Consider the following 19876-nt stretch of genomic DNA (forward strand, 5'->3'; position numbering starts at 1 on the left):
TGCTGTTGTGCTCAGTGTGTTGTATGTACAGCGTACTGACACCAGAGCATGACTATGCCAAAATTTTAATGCCGCACTAAAAATTCTAATTTGGCGCTTTTATACGATGGAGCATGGGAAATATGTGTGTTGCTGGTATCAGCCCAACGTGGGGCAAACAGATCGATTTGCGCGTTCACGCAGCACTACTTTGCGTCAGGTTGCACGTGGGCAAGTGTCAAGTGCACAAAATCCTGTTTAGGGTCAGCGCACCAAACTTGAAAATGTGTCAGGGCAACCGGACGACTGTGAAAATGCAGGTGCGGGCGGCGGGTTGCTTTTGTTGGCCGGGCACGGCATGCTGTCTTTACAGAGTGCTGCAAACAATGGCCATGGAAAGCAACTCAAGGTTAGGTGATATCGTGCCGGTGGTAATTGGTGCCACCAGCCGCAGTTTATTTTGGGGCACGAAAAAAACACGGCGCTTAAAGATTTAAGTATGTTTAAGTGTTTTTAGATGATTTCGCGGAAATGTTGCGGCTGTTGGATTAGACTTTGCTTGGGCGTTGGGTTGCCCAGTAAGTGAGTCAGTGAAGGTTTTTCGAGCCCAAGGGTGGTTGTGCGCGTCACACGCAGTCGAGTTTTGCTACGATTGGCATAAACTCATTTTCTAATCCGATTATCGGAAAATACAGACCGCGAGGCTCTACATCTAGATCGCTAAATTTTGACGCGTGTGTAGACATCAGCGTGGGGCGTGAACGTCTGATGCGATATAAATAGTTTATCCGAACAAATTGTCCAAGAAACAAAATGCATTTTCGTCTACTGCGTGCAATGTGCCGCGAGAGCGTCAACGAGCTGATTAGCTCCACGCAATCCTTGCAATAAGTCGCAACAGCACATTACAGAGTATAAACATTTTCTAACACTTTTTTTATAATATTTTGCCCAATTTTTTGTAATAGTGCTATAGAAGTTGTATTTGCTGTTTAAGAAAACAGTTTTAATTAGAGAGGTTACAGCTTGGCGCAATTATTGGGCAGGCAGATACTGGAGAACACGGCCATTGGAAGATTGTTGACCGATAGGATTTACGTTTTGTGTATTAGCGTTTGGTTCACAAACGGCTTTCGGCAAATAACGCGCCACAACGTCAAGAACAAGCAGTTTGTCAGTCAGGGCCACCGACAGAGTCACTTTCACTGTAGAGAGTATAGAGTGCAATATCGTTACATTTTATGCTGGATTCATAAACGTAAATCTGTATCTAAGGCACTTACGTTTTTTTACCAACTTAGTAATATTTACAGCTATATTTCATTGTGAGTATAGCGTGTGCAGTTCATGTCTGTTAAAGATTTGTTGCGTTTCTGATGTTACTTTAATATACAGAACGCAGGTTTCTTCATTAAATTCAATATCAAATAGGACGCTTAGCATAAACTGTAATAACTGGAGGCTTATCGGTGGAAATGAACAATATCTGTTGCCTAAGCATATTAACCACATGCGGCCGTACGTAGCACCGCCCTCCAGCAAGAGTATCAGCAGATATAGGAAATGCGACTTAAAAACATCCGGCTTTTATGATGTGAAAAAGGAACAGGCGCAATATAAAGAAAATTTATTCCAATTGGCACAACTTGAAAGTATGTGTTGGAATGCTGCTGGACGATGCCTGGTGCGTTAGACCATCCGCCATTTTACAGTTACCTCAATTACGCGCGTAATGTGAGTTGCGTCATTTTGATGCCGCCGATGCGCTTGTGCAGTGGTAGTGTCTGTAGGCAGCGACAGACATGTGACCTAAACCGTAAATATCAAGTATCATGATTTCAACTAATGTGGTCCTTGAAATGTGTGATTTTTTAGCAAAGGTCAGTGCAATTGCTGTTTTTGTTTCCGTGTAACTTCAATCGGGCGAGACCGAGAGGCAAGGAGCCGGAGACATTTGTTACATCGCCTTGCTTGCGGCTGTTCGTTCGGGAGTTGCCGCTGCTGCCAAGTGCGGGCTCTCATTCATTCCAAGCTCGGGAATTCGATGAAAGTGGAATCGTTCGCTATGACAAACATGGAGGAAGATGACGCCAACGAAGGAGGTGAGTCAGTGCACGTCAAATTACTAGTGTACGTAAAACTTTGTATCTTCACATCTTAAATTGAACTTTGTTCTGTGACAAAAAGTTAAAAACACTTCCTCATTGTTTTACAACATAAAAAACAATGATTATATCTGGGGCCAAATACTGCTTGTAAGATTTGACATGAAAAGTCAAAGGTTTAAGGTTAAAAATATTTTTTCTAAGTTGCAGTTTTTTCATCCTTTTTATGAAGTAATGCTTTGTTACAATATTTTAGCAATTTCAGTTGGTAAATCAGATCGAAGTAATTGTAATACTGTAGATTATTTTATTTTCTAGTTCAAAATTTATTTTCTAATATTATTATGTTCACGACATCTTACACTTGTGTCCCGAACAATTAAATAATAGGCAAGTATAGAAAAAGTTGAAAACAATTGGCATATATCTTCGCAATGTTTCGTGTATTTTCAAACTTTTTCAACAAGTTGTTTGATCAAGGAATTATTTTGTGACCTATTACCAATTACAAAGAACAGTTAACGTCACTTGCAACATATCACGTCTTGATCTAATATTAAGCTTGTTTTTAGCGTTGTTTAAATTGTACAGAGCGTAAAAACAGCGAGGAATTTTTGTGGCAACTGTTTTAGAATAAAATTTACATGCAAGTTTTATCGGATATGCATGCCGTGTTTCGTTATTGATTCCACTTTTAGTTTCCGCCGCAATTAAAATACGTTGCGGAATGTTTCCATTGAAAAGACCGAGAGTAAAACTCTGACTTTGTAAACGTCTAGACTTACATAATAAAATTACAAATCAATTTTTAGTACATGCTTGGTCGCCAAAAATTCTAGTTTCGGTTGTTTTGATTGGAAAAGTTTTTCGGTCCAAGATTCAAAACTTAACTTGGTAACAGTTTGAAACAGTGGGGCTAGTAGTGGTATGCAAGTGGGCATACTTGAAGAGGACATTCCCTTAAGAAGTCATCTTATCTGCTTTGTAGTCAGGGCGTTCTTTACCAATGGAGCGCAACAAACAAACACTCGAAACTGGCGCGCAATCGCCAAATGTTTACTTCGCCCCGATCGGCTTCGCTCGGCCAACAGACGAGCAGCGCTGTGAAACCATGAGACGCAAATACGCAAACCATTCAAGTTATGTGGCGACGTTTTCCTAATGTCCCGTTGTTTTTATTTATAATACAGATTCCCGGGTATCCCTCCCGACTCATGGAGCGATTATGAGCGTCCCAGTTCACTTCAGCGACTGCGGCGGGATCTCCAGTGGCCAAAACACGGCCGATTCGACTAGCAGTGCCCCGGAACTATGTTCAGGCTGCCACAAGCCCATCTACGATAAATACTACATGTGGGTTGATAGGCGCGCATGGCACGAGTCTTGCGTGCAATGCAACGTTTGTGGACAGGCACTCGTCGACTCATGCTACTTGAAGAACTGTAAATTATACTGCCGACAAGACTACAAGAAGTAAGTTGTGAAAGTCATGCTCTGATGCCTGTAATTAACAGAAATTAGTGGCCTGTGGTGGAAGTGCTTTTGCACACAAATATGTGCGTTGCCAAATTACAATAACGGTATTGAGGTAGTAAACAACTTGCACATATTTCTGCACGGGGCGTATTTTCGTGTTAAAACCGAGCAACTGAGAAACAATTGTCGTTGCGCTTAATACACCCCCAACACATACTTGCTGTAAACACACGGTTTCAGTGTAGCGATGTCGAATAGGGTTGGAATTATAGGGCGGTCTTCGCATTGGTGCGCAATGATACGTTAAGGCAAAATATAGCGCAGTCGCATTGATGAAGATTACCTCTGCGTGGGTGGGGGAGACAGACACCATTGTGATTTCACAGTACTTGGATTATGACGGCATTAGATTCGCGCGCAGCCGCACTTTGCTTCTTGGGTCGCTCGCACGTTTTTTGTTGAATTGAGGTTCGGGGTAGCAACCAATGTCGTAGTCCATGTGAATAGGGTCAGAGGCGCAGTCTATAGTTATGTTGCAGACAAAGCTAAATAATGTGACAGGAAATAGCGGCCAATTATATAATTCCAGTTCACTATTTCAATTCAAACTACAATGGAGCGACATAAAATTACACAAGCCTAACTTAATACTAATATTAAAAAAACCTAATAAGCATTTATTAATGAATAAAAAATCAGAATCTAAGCAGGAATGTAAATGTGTGCCATTCGATTTGCAGTGTGGCAGCGCAACCCCTTTTCGTGTGGTGAGAGTCAAAAGAAACACTAAAAAAAACTTGCCACGTAACCGACATGGTGATTCATTTCAATAATTCCATACGCCAGGCGCGAGCGAGAAAGTATTTTTTGACATGTTATGCGCCCTTCCGTTCTGTCGGAGTGTTGCACGAGACTTCTGTTGCTGCCTTTAAATGGAAGCAAGATGCGCCCGAAACCCTCTGCGCGTTGAGCAAATTTGTGTGATTTGAGGAAAGGAGCCAAACGAACGATGACATGGCAAAACAGCCTTACATAACTCGATATAACGAAATTATTGACATATCGCATGCAGAAACGCAATGTTTTGTTTAAGCCACGACAAACTCCAATTTCTGTGCTTGAAAAAAATCGATACGGTCAGAAGACGCTGGTAAACTTTAAATTTGACACCTCACCCGTTTCCTAGATTTTGTCGTTGCCACTTCAAAACCAAGCAGTTATTTTAGACCAAGCTAGAGTCTTGGCGCGACAAATTTTGAAACACTGGACAGTCAGGTGCACATGGGACGCGATCGCGACACTTGCGGTAATCTGAGCTAAACGCGCGAACCCTAATTGATTTTAGTCGCTAAGTAGCGCCACCCGTGCAGTGCGTGCCTCGAGGAGCTAATTGCCACCACGCCAGCAATAATTATTGCGGCTAATATGAGTTCGTGCAGTAGATGCTGTTTCCGGCGCGGCTAAGTCGAGCAAGGCAAAACGCGAAGTGTGCGATATTTCTGCGGCGTGTCCTAATGATCGCGTTTGCCTGTCACGCGTCGACCGCTGCCTGCGTCAAGAGGCGCGATTACATATTCGCGCCCGCCCGCTCTAACTGCTAATTTCGCAGTCACGGAATCCGTCGGCCGTCCTTGATCGTCGGACCTGCCAGCAGGTACCGGCACAATATGTCACGGCTTCTCCGTAGCGAGTCGACTGCACAAGCCACAACAAGTCGCAATTGCGGCACAACTCTGACCAGCCACTTCCGCACTCCCACACACGTCACTCAACTATACGTCAAGGAATATGTGCAGGGTTTGTGTGCCTTAAAACATCCTAAACGAAAGGCAGGTGGTTCAAGACAGTATGAGTGGTGGATAAGTATATGGCTTGCACCGTCAACGCGGAAGCGAATGCAAATTGCCCTTAAGGATAACATTCATTGGGCGTATAGGTATCGCGCTCCATGACACGACGCACGATAACTACCAGCTGTACGGCGCCTCCGGGACTCATCCCTTTCCTTTTCTCACACCCCGGCTTAATCCATCTCGTAAAAATATATGTCCTAATCCGTTGCTCGGGACAAAATATTGACAGTTATCCGCAGACTCGCACCTGGTGAAAATACACCCTCACCTTCTCGGATTCGTCGCGTTCAAACGAAAATTGGACGCGACCGCCCTGATCCCTAATCCACAGCACAACCACTTCAAAGGCGCTGGAGATTGTGTAGCAAAGTCGACTTACCGCGGACGTGTTCTGCTTTGAAACTCGAATATTCGGAGTTCGTCTCGTAAGGTGTTAATAATTCCGGATTGAAACTGGACCAGTTGTTCGCTTTGAGGGAATTGACTTTGTCGCAAACTCAGCAAGGATCTAAGCGGCGATGCAAAAGAAGCGAGTGCCGAGGGGATTAGATAAATCGCGATGTGTGAACTGAGCACGGTAGATTATAGGGAGAAAGCCGGTGTATATTGTGCCAAATCAGACCACACGCATCCAACGCCTATAAAGCCTGCGCATTCAGTGTAGCTTTGCCCACTTACCGCCTTCAGCCTTTCCCCTGGGATTTCTTGGGAAAACTGAAAAAGCGTCACACGCCGTAAAATGTTTTAGCCCCGCCACCGTTCGACACTTGCTTCAAAGGCGAAAAGTTATGGATACAGAACGTCCACGGCGCTTTGTCGCGACCTTGAGTAACCTTAGAATCCGTTTTATGACGTAACGTCTCCCTGTGCCCACACGGGGATTGCAGAGTGTTGCAAACTGACACGTGCGTTTCAGACACATGTGTTTCCGCTTTTAAGCTAATGGCCGAAACTTGATTCCCTTATTTTGCGGCTTGTTTTCTCGGTTTCAGGGCCCACTTCGCTTTTCACGGAGGTTAATGTCCATTGTCCCGTGAAAAATGGTGGTTAACCGCTCCTTCTTGCATATTGCAATAAATTATGTATTCAATTTTCCGTGACCTGTTGGGACAGGCGATACTTCGTTTCTTTAACGCTTGTTATCATCGCAACTACATGGAACGCGATTTGAATGTTCAATTGCATTAGGTTGTGCCATGTTTTATTAATGCTCTCAAATTGCGAGCCTCCGAGAGAATTTCGCCGGACTGCTGTCACGAAGTTTCCATCGATTACACAAATGTGTTCTTTTAACCGTCGTTGCTGTGTTTTGTGAACAAAGGGGCGTGGAAATTAACTCAGTTAACACCTTGTGACGCCTTCCCTTGAGCGACGCCGACTCCGTGGCAATTATCGCAATGGTCTCCGGCACAGTGAAAATGATGTTAGTTTCGATCTCATGAAATATTAACCAAAGTTAAGTCGATGATAAGTTATTTATACGAGGTGGCCACGATCGGGTCGCTGACCCACGTCTTGCAACTTTCATGATCAAATAACGAATCAAGAAATGATTGATTTTCCTCACCACTTTTATTTCGCAAAAATACCGCCGAGTGTCTGATACATAAAGGACTAGCCTGCATTGCGCATAGCATCTAATTTTATCGCATTGGACTAATGGGTGTTTCGTGGAAATGATAAGAGTGCGTACAATTGTGAGGTTGTCATTTGTTTACCCATGTGTGAGTGGAAGAATGATTTCGTGCGCGTCTCGTTCACGATCTCAAGCAGTGTATGTCATCCTGTCAACGATGAAAACTGCCACTTGCGTTATTTCACTTCCTCAGCTCTCTCCCACCACCCGAAACGTCCGTGCATGTAAAATCTATCGGTTGTGGTTTTAGCCGTTACCTGTATCCAATGTGAGGTGGTTTCCGGCCCTCCCATCTTCACCACGTTGAAATGTGAGATTTGACATAAATTTGTGCTTGTTCAACATGCGGTTGACAAGCCGGTTTGATTTTTTGATCCTTCCACTACAACTGTTGGGATATTAGGAAATACAAGGGTTAATTGGTTTGCATCTTTAACTGCGTATGCAATAATTTAAATGTGTGGCCAGGTTACAAAGAAGTTTTCTTAGTGTAGAAAAAAATAATGCTACATTAAAACGATGCTACATTGAAAAAACTGATGTGGGTGGGGTAGTTTCCTAAATTTTCCTTTAGGAAACGAAATATGTCCGCTAGATGACCGGAGATGGAAAACAATACTTAAACACACTGACGGTTCATCTGGAGTTTAAATCGTCAGAAAAAGCATTTATGAGTTTCCGAAAAAATTGGCGTCAGTCTTGCTAATCACGTCATACCAACATGAAACTGAGCGATACGTCAAAAATAGCTAAAGGGTGTGTCGTGATATGTTCGCACGGCATGTATATTGGTTCCGGACGCCTGCTGGCATGTTGGACAATTAAATGCTACGCGACTGCTCGTCGACGGAACTTTGCACCCACGAGAATTCGATTGCATTCATCTGCCGTCTCCAATAAACCATATCAATCGAGAAGCGACGAATCTCGCGGAGTCAGGGCCACCAGGCCAGGCATGGGAAATGTTTCTCTGTCAAACTCGGCTGCCGCTTTGGTGCATGTCGCGTGACAACAACTTCTGATATTCCCAATTGGATCGCGTGCCTGGCAAAACCAACGTTCGTCTCATTAAGATCAGTTGCCTTGTGTAATCAAAGCAGACGATACTGAACCCATCATAAACGTAACATTGTCCAAAAAAGGTTTTACGGGCGTAAACGCTGTAATCACATCTGTCAGCTCTGAGTAGCGGTCGCAGAAAATTCTGCGGTTGCGAAAATTTTGGTCAACTTTGTAAACCGTGTATCAGATAAAGGGATCTATTATAAAATCCCATTTATCGCAGCACGAAGCGTTAGATGACAAAATATTTTGCGGATACAAAATTCGTGGTCGGCGATCGTGTTATGAGAACGTGGACTTAATCCCGTTTCGCAATGACCGCATTCTCCAGGGAAAGCTCAATTACATCCGTACCCAAGTTGCTGTGTTGATTAGGCCGCTCCGTGTCCGTTAAATTAAAATGCAAAGTTTGACATAACAAGCACATTCCTTTTACTTCGCTTCACATAGAAAAGTATTAGAATGCCAATAGCTTGAATCCTATGCCTGGCGCCGTAGCCCGCGTTATAATTAGCACTGTAAAATGTGGCATTCATATTGAATCCCTCACGATTGCCAGATAGCTGCGCCACGGAATGAAGGGTCGACATAAAGGTGATGAACGTTCACATTAAGAGCCGCTTTATATCGTCGGGCTGGATTTTTATGATTTATGTATTTCCCGTTTTTAAAGACGACGGCAGACACAGTGTCTGCTTCACGTGTTTAAACAAACAATATAGCCACTGACGGTTGGAGCGAAGATTTTTTTTTGTTTTATCAACTCCAAGGTCGCTCGCAGGGCTGCCAGAGCGGGAGTGACTGCGGCGGGCCGACTACAAAGCACTGGTATGCTTTGAAGTGTGCATTGTGATCGATCTCATCCGCCCAGACTGCTACTGTTTAACAGCAAATATTTGCGGGAGCATCAGCACGGCGCGGCTGCTTTCATTCGTGTAAACAATCATATATATGTCAGTGCACACAGCTAAAGCAAATGGATCTCGCGTAAGCAGCCATTGTCTTGCACTTTGTGCATTGACCGACTATTGGTTTTGTCCGGACATGATCGATTGATTTTCCACCACTTAGGATCAAAAATGGCGTTAGCGTTGCCGCTTCTTAGGCCAGTTTCATGGGCACTCCGTATAGTTGTCCAGAGAGCCGCCTGTGCTGCCTCGGGTACTTCATACAACAATGGCGAATATATTCTTTTATGACATCACCAACGGGCAAATAGTTGATTTACAAGCGGATCAAAGCCGCCGAAGCTTTGTTTGATTTTCTCTGTTCGGCAGAGCAGTTACTTATTTACTCGGACCGTGTTTGAATTTATGACGTCAGAAAGCTGCACGCCGCTGATGTCGTCGTCCATTTTCCAAACAACGCTCGCGTCTGATAACTTCGGCATCATACAGCCTTAAACATAAAGTTTTCCGCTGACTCCATATGTAGCTGAACAGGAGCCGAAAAAGGACAGAACTCTGATTTCATCGACTAGATTTCATCGGCAGATTTGAACATAGATGCTGTCATTGGCATTTTTACCTGGCCACCGCCTATCTTGCGTTGGGTCGCGTCTTATCTTTAGGTGGCCAAGCGGTAAACGCGCTGTGACGTCATGTAAACAAACCATCCGACCTGAAACAAATAGAGGAGGCTTCGAAAGGGATAGGTGGGCCTCTTTGTCCTCCTGTGCGTTCGCATGAAGCGGCGATGTTGAGAGTAATTTCACAGCAAAGTGGGAAGAGATCGTTATCATTTTTCACGTTGACATCTTTGCTAAACATTGACCATATACAACCCGGGTTTGTCCACTCCTTTTTTAGCATTTTTGTGATGACAAAGCGTCGGAGATCTGGCTACTTAGCACTTACCCCAGCGTTGCGCAAGTCACGTGTGTAAAAGTCCCGCTTTTATTGACAAAATTCTAGGGGATTTTTTCTGCTTGCAGCGGGAGACGATTTGCTCGTGTTGTTGGTTAAAATGGAGTTCGGCGTTTTACTTTTTCCTGGCGGAAAACTGTTTCTTCTGTCAGTCAACATTTTTTAAGAGTAGGGAAATGTGCTGCGGACACATTAGTCGAAGGGGATCGCTGTCGTTTTGTATAACGCGCAACAACTGTTAAGATTGTGCATGCTTAACAGGGCAAAGCTTTCTTCACATTGCTACATAATTTATCTTCCAACGTATACTGTTTCGGTTCGCTCACTTGAGACCGCTCACAAATTTAATTATTCATCGTTTGTTCTAATGTTGATAAAGAGACATGTATAAATATTGCAGCAGAAATTTTATAGGTCCAATCCGCTAAACATATCCTGGCGGGCGAATTATACCGGCTAGTCTGACGCGCGGATTGGCCTAAATTATTAAAGTTGGGCATAAACACCCCTAATGATTGCAGAGTTTGATCTTAACTGGATATTCATTACAACAATAAACAAACCAAAAACAGGTGATAAAATTTTAATTTGTGTCAAAAGAGGACGTTTGGCTGTAACGAAGAGATAAATATTAACAAAGTGTGCAAGAAACGTTTTGATAGTTAAGATTTTAAAATGGTTTACGAAAGCAAATTTGTTGGCCTACTTAAAAAAAACAAAGAATCATACAACGTTGTGTATTATTTGGTTTCAATGATGTGCAGATAAAAATGTAAAGGCTTTTAGGTGAATGCTGTGTGGTATTTTTATTATCCTTTCCTTTTATTGTTGGCACTGGAGTTTAGTTAATTTGCCAAATGTATTACAGTCTGCACAGCCTTATAAATAATAAATATGCCTTGTCACAAGTTTACACAAAATCTATAAATTTTTCTGGACGATATACTGCCATTTGTATAATAGCCTTAAGCATGCCGAAGCAAGAAAATCACGCAAGACGTAAATAAATTGCCGTGTATTGCGGCTGCATGGCGACATTCCTGAAGGCATTTAACGGTGATAAACATGTTGCGAATGCAGCCAAGCTAGGTGGGCGGCTATTTAAATGCTTGCTCATCTCAACCCCGTTCGTTTGAAATGGTTCGTGACTGGTTACGCATTGCCCGAAGTTCGCTAATTGCATGACTTGTAACCGGACATCACAGAAAGGTTGTACACGCCTTATTACCGCTAATGTTGGCAAAAATGCCTTTTAAAGTTTGAAAATACAAATATAGAAACAGTTCTCATGTGCAGTGATTCATGTTGTAATACATTTGCATGTCGGGGAAATCTGAAACCAAGTCGCTTGGCTGCATTCTATAGAATTTTTCTGCACCTGTAGCGCTCCTGGTGACCGTTTCAAACAACGTCGCGCTGGGGTTGGGGTTAAAAACCTGTTTTATTTTAGAGGGTCAACTGGTTGTATCTTAAACGGTTCAGCTCCAAATTCGAAAAAATACACAGACGCCTTACACCTGCTGACCCACCCACTCCTAGAAAGCACTTAAGCAGCTCGCTTGTTTATTGACTCCCGCGCTATGTCGCCTAGTGTAAGCTGCCAGTAACGAACACATTATCTCGGTTTATGTCACCTTAGCTGCTCCTTTAAACAGAACTCGTGCGCTGCGATTCAAAACGACCATCGTTGTTGAAAGTTGGCCCGTTTTCGCGGTGCAAGAGGGTTTGAAGCAAGACGTGAAAAATTAATAAACTTCGGATAGGCACTTGTTCACATACTCGGGTCGATTTCGAAGAAGAGATCCTTGAGGGGATTTAGGGTGTCCACATGCTCATCCACCACGTGCCAGTCACACTTGAGTGCCCTTGGGACGCTTTGACATTGACTATTTTTTAATAGTTGTACACACGGTTTTCTGTAATTAAAAATCTTCAAGACAAGAAGGATGAAAACAAGCGGAATGTATGCTGTTTCTAGGGTAGCCTATAGTTAGCGGTGTCGACTGAAAGCTTTCAAGCTGGTGTTGCGCCAGACGGTAATTTTCGCGAGAGTCAAACATTGAATCATGAGAAATACTTGATAACCCACCATTTGCGGGACTGCGCTGTGCATCTATTACATGGAGGAAACGACCGAGCGAGGGTCGAGTGTATTTGTCGACCGTGTGGTATCCAAGCGACCAACCGAGGCTCGGAGCGCTCAGCCACTTAAGCTGCAGCTGTTCTCAACAAGTAGCTCGACAAATTTATGCAACAGCTTTTAACTTTAAACGACGTTGTATCGGAGAAAAGCCAAGCAAAGTCAATGTCGGGACACGTTGGTCACAGCTTGTTTTGTTTACATCCCCGACTCGACATGCGCGGCAATGTTTTGGCAACCGCAAATCGCAAAGATCCGTGCCACGCAAACTTCAATCCCTTCGCCAAAGATGACGTGATATGCGTTATTGCGAAATTGGCGCGCTCTCTAATGTACTTTTCACATTGCGATCCTCGCGAATCGTGCCGAATCACGTTCCCACTATATTTAGGGTCATCTACCGCTCTGTACAGCTGTGTTTGTCCAACTTGCTTGTAGCGAAAGCTTATTTGGCAACACTGTTTGCCGCTCTCCAAATCTAAGTTACCTTAAAAGGCGTCGCCGAAATAAATGGCCACGTCGGTTGGCAGTTTTACATGACGTACGTGCCCACGGAACAAAATCTTTGAGCAAGTGTGTTTTTTGGATTTTGTATAAAACAACTAACACGTGAAATATCGTGAGGTAAAGGCAATCATTTTTTTGCATTTTCACCTTCGACAAAATATTATGTAACCACCACCAGTTGTATGTCCTGTACCAGGCTATGGGTAAATCGAACAAAAGACAGTGGCACCCGCGACAATGGAGCAATAAGAGGTTTGTCTTTCCAGCCCCACACCTTGCGGATCAAATCCCCCTCAGCTCACAGTTACATTTGCCCACGTTTCTAAGCGATGCCATAATATCAACAAACTCGCGTGCCTCTCCGACAAGGGGCTAGGACCGCTTTCCGCTTATTTTCATGTGCACTCAACTGTGGACAGCGACAAAAGATTGCCTTACAAAAATGACTGCGCTTCTCCGATTCTACGCGCAAATATTACGTCAAAGAATTTTGAATAATGATGGAAATATATCGTACCGTCGTCACCTAAAGAGTTAGTAAACGCCTGCTCTATGCCATTTGTCATAAATTGTGTAGGTGCAAATTTTTCTGGAGATGCGTATCGGTTTTACCAGAGTGACTTTTGCTTCGCACCTCAACTCATAGCGACGTCGGCCATTTTGTTTTATGATGTCCTGGCTAAGAGTTTCAGGTGATAAAGTACTGCAAAATAATTAAGTTTCACAAACAATTCAAATAAAACTCAAACACAAGCTGAAAGAAAAAAAATGTTTTAAGTAGCAATAGTATAAACGAACCGATTTTGTGGAATCAGACTTTTAAGGTTTTGGAAAAAGTGGGCGGTCTGTGCACGCGTGCCCGGATTTCAGAATTAAATCAACCATAAAACAAAAACGTTGCCAGAACTCAGTAGAGGAAAATGTTTTTAACTTTTCGAGTTAAGAATACAGATCAGGGCATTTAGGAGATAATACCACGCTTAAATTTACCGGGAAGCTTTCGAAATCGACCTGGTTTGATGTTCCAAAGCTTAAACTTCTTTAACGCTTGTCAGTCATCAACGCAGTTAAAAATCAACCGTTTTATTTTTTGCACAGATTACAAAAATGCCAGAAATGCACGAAAAGTATTTCATGCAATGAAATGGTAAGAAGAGTCGCTGGTCATTCCTTCCACGTTCTCTGTTTCACATGTGACACATGCGGACGACAACTAGAGGTAGTTTGAATTTTTATAGACTTTTTCTAGGTATAAAATTTTTATATTTAGGTATAAATCCAAAATATGAAAAGGCCGAAATATTTGAACAGTTGTAAAACGAGATGCAATGTGTCCAATAAAGGTTTAATTTAATACAGATTTTGCGAAATTTCTTCAAGTGTACGTTATTTTAATTGTTTTATTGTGTGACATATGAACCCCGGCTAATATTGACATTGTATAGTTGTGGTTGTCAACGCACAAGTAAAAACTTAAACATTAAACTATAAAAGTAACTGCAGGGAAGCATGTATTCTGTTTTTAAACATTTTTACGTGAATTAATTTTTTTCAAGCAGTATTTTATTCTTGGTCAACTTATTGATATAACTTAGGATGATTTTTTTTTGTTTTCAAACATTTTTTACTCGTTTTTTTGTAGTCCGGGGATCTGTGCATAACTGACAACACACATGAGCGAATTTGTTGCAAAAAATGTCACGACCGTGAAGAAATGCTTGATGACGATTCCAACAGTGATTCAGGTAAAACTGGTGCACTAAAGCCACCAGGTTGAGTGGTACGTGTGGTTGTTTTCAGTTTTAGCTGACCGCTGGTGTTTTTTTCGTTCCAGACAAAAGCGACGACGAAGTATTTTGCGCAACAGCGCCCCACTTGGCTCGCGGTTCTACATCGTATCAACAATATCCACATACTAGTGGTAAAACTCATTCTTTGTTAAGTTTCTTAATAATATTCAAATAAAAAATGTTGATATTGTGTTTGGTTAAAACAATAAGTAAAATTGTAATAAGTTATTATAAATTTAACTTTGAATAAGTTTAGATTTTCCAATGTTGAAAAAATTAAAGCATTCAAAATGTACAAAATACCGCCTTGCCCTAGGTTGTTTTCTCTTGTAAAAAGGTCACAATAATTTGTTACATACAAGCTATCATTTACACGTTTTCATTCCTGTTTAGATGAAGTATCACACATGGGATTAATAAGATCGAAAAACGGCAGTAAAGGTTCATCTTCCAACATGGGAATTATAACTGCTGACGGTAAACGTCAAAAGCGACCCAGAACTATTTTGACAACAGCCCAAAGAAGGAAATTCAAAGCGTCATTTGAAGTATCGCAAAAGCCATGCAGAAAGGTAACAGCACACAATAAACTTGTGGTTGTGTGGTTTCAAAAAATTTGTACCAGCTAGGTTGCAATTACCTTAATCATCACTTGGACGACTTTTCATATTACACGTTTCGTTAGACTTTTACAAGTGTTATTTTCGAACTTGCACGGCCATTTTGTTTAAATGCTTCACGATCCGTATTTTTAGAAGGAAATTCAAAATCTAAAATTGCAACATAATGCTATTAAACATAAAGCATTCGTCTGTATCAGTACATTTTTTTGCAAAACCCTATTGTATTTATAATGTTGCAACATTTTCAGGTTCGCGAGACACTTGCAGCGGAAACCGGCCTTACACCACGAGTCGTCCAAGTATGGTTTCAAAATCAAAGGGCAAAAGTATGAACGTTGCTTTGATGTTTTGATGTTACATGTACGAAATTACAGAGGTGTTTTTTCCCTTCCAGGTGAAAAAACTGGCACGCCGACAAACACAAGGTGACGCTAGTGGTCAGGACCCTTCGCGAGGAAATCGCATTCGGCGAAAGAAAACAACTGACTCTGACTCTGATAGTAAGTATTTAAATGAGTTATAAAACACTAAGATACAAAAAATGTTTTTTTTCCATATTTGAAAATTAATTTAAATTTTATCTCTATTAAGATGAAATTTCGAGTCCTGGGTCGTACACATCAATGCCAACACCATGCCATAATCCAATGTTTCAAGACAACTATCGTTCACCGGGCAGCGTCCACACATCTCCAACAGCTGCGTCTGAAACAAGCGCGTCGGTGTATTATTCCTCGAGTACTCATCAGCCTGGTAAATCACAAATTTAGGCGATGTACACTCGTTGTGTGTTAGAATTAAACTATCTGGATACATGCACTTTCATTAGTGGCATGATTTCTGTAAGGTCGTCATTTTGTCTTAATTTTATCGATTTGGCAAAATGCTTTCGCGATTGAAAGGTTTTAGTTTTAACAGATGTTTGAGAATATTCTGTTATTTTTGAAAAAAGTAGATTTCAAAAATGTTGAACAATATTTTGAAGTCCGCCATATTGGAATTTAACAGTGCTTTTGCGTAAAAGAAGCTTGATTTATTGTATTGACAGGGGGGTGCAATGACGTTGAGTAAGCCTAAAATAGTAAAGTTCCTGTTAGCAAATCCCAGACTGGTTATTGTAGCTCAAACTGTTCGACTTTTGCCAAATGATTGCCAATAAAAAAGATAGTCTAGTCACCTACGTCATTTGCGCAATTTTCTGGTATTTGGTTGGCGGAAACAATATAACTATTCTTCGAAATATTGCTTTTGCAAGATTAACTATCTTGCGACATGTCTAGACCGAAAGTAAACGTATTTCCCTTTTTTGTAAATTACGATTGTTTTCGTGGTATTTAAAGTAATTGGAATCAAATTAAAGCAGAGGGAAAGACGAAAACAATTGTTACGCAATTTTCTTGCAGGGCTGTGAATGCATCTTTTATGGGTTTTTTAAACGTGGTACAAAGTGTGTAATATTATCCAAACGATTTTTTACGGCCAAAAAACTTTAATAATGTTATCAGTATCGCACAATTTTTACTTGTCCACCATTTTCACCAAAGATGAGGTTTTACAACTGCAATTTTTGGATATCCCATATTTATTTCGCGAATTGATCAGTAGGGCAAATATTTTTTGACTTGTCAAAAAAAGTCAAAATTTTGTCAAAATTTTTGGAATAGGTCAAAAATTGTCAAAATTGTTTACAAAGTCAAATTTTTTTACAAAGTTAAAATTGTTTACAAACTGCATTGTCGTGGTGTTGTAGAGGTTGCACTGCCAGTGAACTTTTTATTTTACACCTTGTAGCTTACTTTGTACTGTTATAATTGGCTCATTGTCTACTTATTGTGAATCATAAACCATCAAGTGAGTGAAACAATTAGGTTGATATGGCGTGATGCTCAACACACTTCAAAACATGCAAAATTTTGGTAGGTCCCAAGTCATTTTACGGCAGCTGCAGGTTAGGTGCAGCTCTTGCTTCGGTTTTGCTTTAGGTATTTCATGTATCTTTCGTTTAGACAACTGTATTGAATAATTTTCGTTGTGTCTTAGCTGCAGTTTTTTGGCAGTGATTTTTAATTAGCTCATTTCCCTTTTCAGAACAGGGTAGGTCTGTGTTCAGATTTTTGCCCTTCTGTTAGACCAGCGGTTCCCAAACTAGGGTCCGCGGTCCTTTAGGGGTCCGTGAGGCAATTTTGGGGGGACCGCGAACCGGTTGAAGTAATTCTATAATCCTATTTGGCGTCAGTTTGTGCCACTAAATAGGTTTAAATCAAAGTAGAATTGAGAATCGACTGTCTCCATTGCTAAACAATGGCGTTTATTGAATGACAACTATCAAAAATGCAATTGTTCGCTCACAATCCTAATGTTTTTGTCCTGTTTGTGATGTCATATGCTGTCTTTGGATGATTGTTATGCGCAATTTTGCATAACTAGCTAAAATCCTGCAATCAACTTTCGTTTTTATGAAATACACATTTAGGCTTGCCCTCGAAATAATGGACCGCGAGCCCTCGAAATAATGGCAAAGGGACCGTTTTGAAAAAAATATGAAAAAGTTTGGGAACCACTGTGTTAGACATTTGCTCTAGTCTACAGAGTAGCCTACAGCCATATTTTAACTTTTTGTACAATAATGTGTAATTTAACTACTTGAATTTTTCATAGGTCAAAATTTTGTCAAAAAAAAGTTTTTTCAAGTCAAAATTTTCAATTTGTAGGTCAAATTTTTTCGTTTTTTAGGTCAAAAAATAATTGCCCTATTGATCAGTTTTTAGAAATTTTTAGAAAAGTGTAAAAGCATCAAGCCAATAAATGATAAGCTCATAAATGATAGTGCGCGCTGGCTCGACCTATATGGTCTCATCAGTGTATAGCTGGTGACAAGAGATAGGCCTACGTTTACTTGTTTTACACGTTGAATGTTACATCCTTTTTCAATACCCTGCTCTTACACTTAAAATTTGTTTTGAAGATACAAGTCTGATGTATGACGATTACGATCAGCGTCCACATTTACCTCACCTGGACCAGGTGGAAGATTCCTTTATGACCCATCACCATCCGCCAGGAACATCTATTGCCCCTGTTGATCTTGACTCTCGTTTCCAAAGCAACCTTCCTGATCACCTAAACGATTACAACAATAACAGCAACCTGATGTCGACTGTTAACGACAGCAACATGCATATTACTTCCCCGTTGGACGGTTTTCCCCACTTACCTGGGTCACAGTCAATGCCCCCTTTTCAATCACCGACACCCAGCGACGTAAACCCTATTGATCGCCTGATGTACATGCAAAACAGTTACTTCAGAACTTAGCGACTGAAGCCGATCTTCGCCAAGTCCATCAGCATTTCTATTTATTTAGACAAATTCACGTTGGTTAAGTTGTGTTTATGCGGAAAAGCCGCCAAGCATTTAATAACTTAGTATTTAACTCGCTACGTATCAAACCTTTTAGGCGTGATAGGCTCAACATGTACTTCCTGCTGTAAGTCCCACAGCTGCCATTTCTTCACCTGTTAGTGTCGTCACACTTTGTTTCAAACGCTTACAAGCACGTTTTGTTTTCATATACTAACGCGAAAATAGTCGGTCGTGGTCTACCACGTAAGTAGAAATTGCATAGCTGCTTTTTTCGTCAAATGCAATCAGAGTTTATACCCAAACGAGTTATTTCACTGGACAGTAATACTTGCAAAAAACATTTTTATGACTTTAAAAAATCGTTAATTTTGGCCTTTATGCGTAGTCAACTGTCAGTATTCGCAGTTTTAAAAGTTCTCAAAATGCAGTAGATTTTACCACTTCAATCGTGGCAACTGTGAAATGTTGTGTTGTTCCCAACGTGGTAAGGCGATGCAACAGCAAGTTACATCGCTTTTCCTTGTCGATATTTTGCATAAACTCTTATCATCCTTTTCCTGTGTGCAACTTATCAGAAAACTTAAACCAATAGTTCAAGAAGTCGATCCACAAGTGGATGGAAGGGATTTTGTCAGGATTATAATCATGCGGTCATACAGTGATGTATTTTATTTGTGACAATCTGCGCGAAATCATTGGTTGAGGTTGGGTACCAGAAAATTATTTATTTATTCGTCCCTTCTTTTCGGAAAAAAACTTCGCTGAATGTTTGGTGATTTGCAAGAAAGGTGCGTTTATAAGATAATCAAAAAAGATTTGGCACCGAAAAAAAATTACCCGCTAACATCACAAAGTGACGCAAAATTTTCACCTTTCCAAGGCACAAAATGTTCGTTTTAAGGTTACAGGCCCTTTAGGTCAAAAATTAAAAACGTTCTTTCTTCTTTGGTAAACGTCTTAACTCTTAACCCAATCGGTCTGGCTATGCCTCAACTTTTATTTCTGTAGTGGCACAGAGTTTTCCAAAAGCTTTTTGGCCACTATTTCGTCGACATAAGCCTCGCTTATTCCAAGCTTGTGGTGAAACAACCACGCCTTGTTTTAGAAACAAATTTCTTTCCAGTCACGTTAGATAAAAACTTGGTTTTGGACAGCCAACCAAGTTTCCTATTTTGTCGTGGAATGCGGCCGTGGTCGAGTTGTTAAAAATACTGACCTAGTCAATACCCTACAATCCCAAACTTGTGTTGATTTGTTAGCAGTTACGCCTAGAAACTGCACTAATCGAGAGCCCATGGCAACAAATTCACTGGTTACGATTGTAGCGCGTTGGTGCACAGCACAGAAAAAAAGACCTCTGCTGCAAGTAAAAAGAGGTGCACCAGGCAGTCTTTTCAGTGAGCAGAAATTAGGCAGGTTTAGTGCAGCCGTTAATCCTATGTTTTCAACCAGGGGCGTATCCAGAAATTTTTAAAGG

General features: G+C 41.3%; 1 protein-coding gene across 1 annotated transcript; it reads left to right on the top strand.

The window, feature by feature from the left end:
• Positions 1-1378: 1378 nt before the first annotated feature.
• Positions 1379-18953, top strand: LOC145204223 (uncharacterized). Its single transcript, XM_080076702.1, has 10 exons — positions 1379-2081; positions 3275-3557; positions 13722-13842; positions 14266-14368; positions 14458-14544; positions 14807-14985; positions 15285-15362; positions 15431-15536; positions 15628-15789; positions 18002-18953. Exons 1-10 carry the CDS (start codon positions 2024-2026, stop codon positions 18349-18351), a joined length of 1527 nt encoding a protein of 508 aa, XP_079932828.1. The 5' UTR covers positions 1379-2023; the 3' UTR covers positions 18352-18953.
• The last annotated feature ends 923 nt before the right edge of the window (positions 18954-19876 follow it).

This window comes from Phallusia mammillata, chromosome 8 (genome assembly GCF_965637545.1).
Source record: "Phallusia mammillata chromosome 8, kaPhaMamm4.hap1.1, whole genome shotgun sequence".
NCBI classification, from domain to species: Eukaryota; Metazoa; Chordata; class Ascidiacea; order Phlebobranchia; family Ascidiidae; genus Phallusia; species Phallusia mammillata.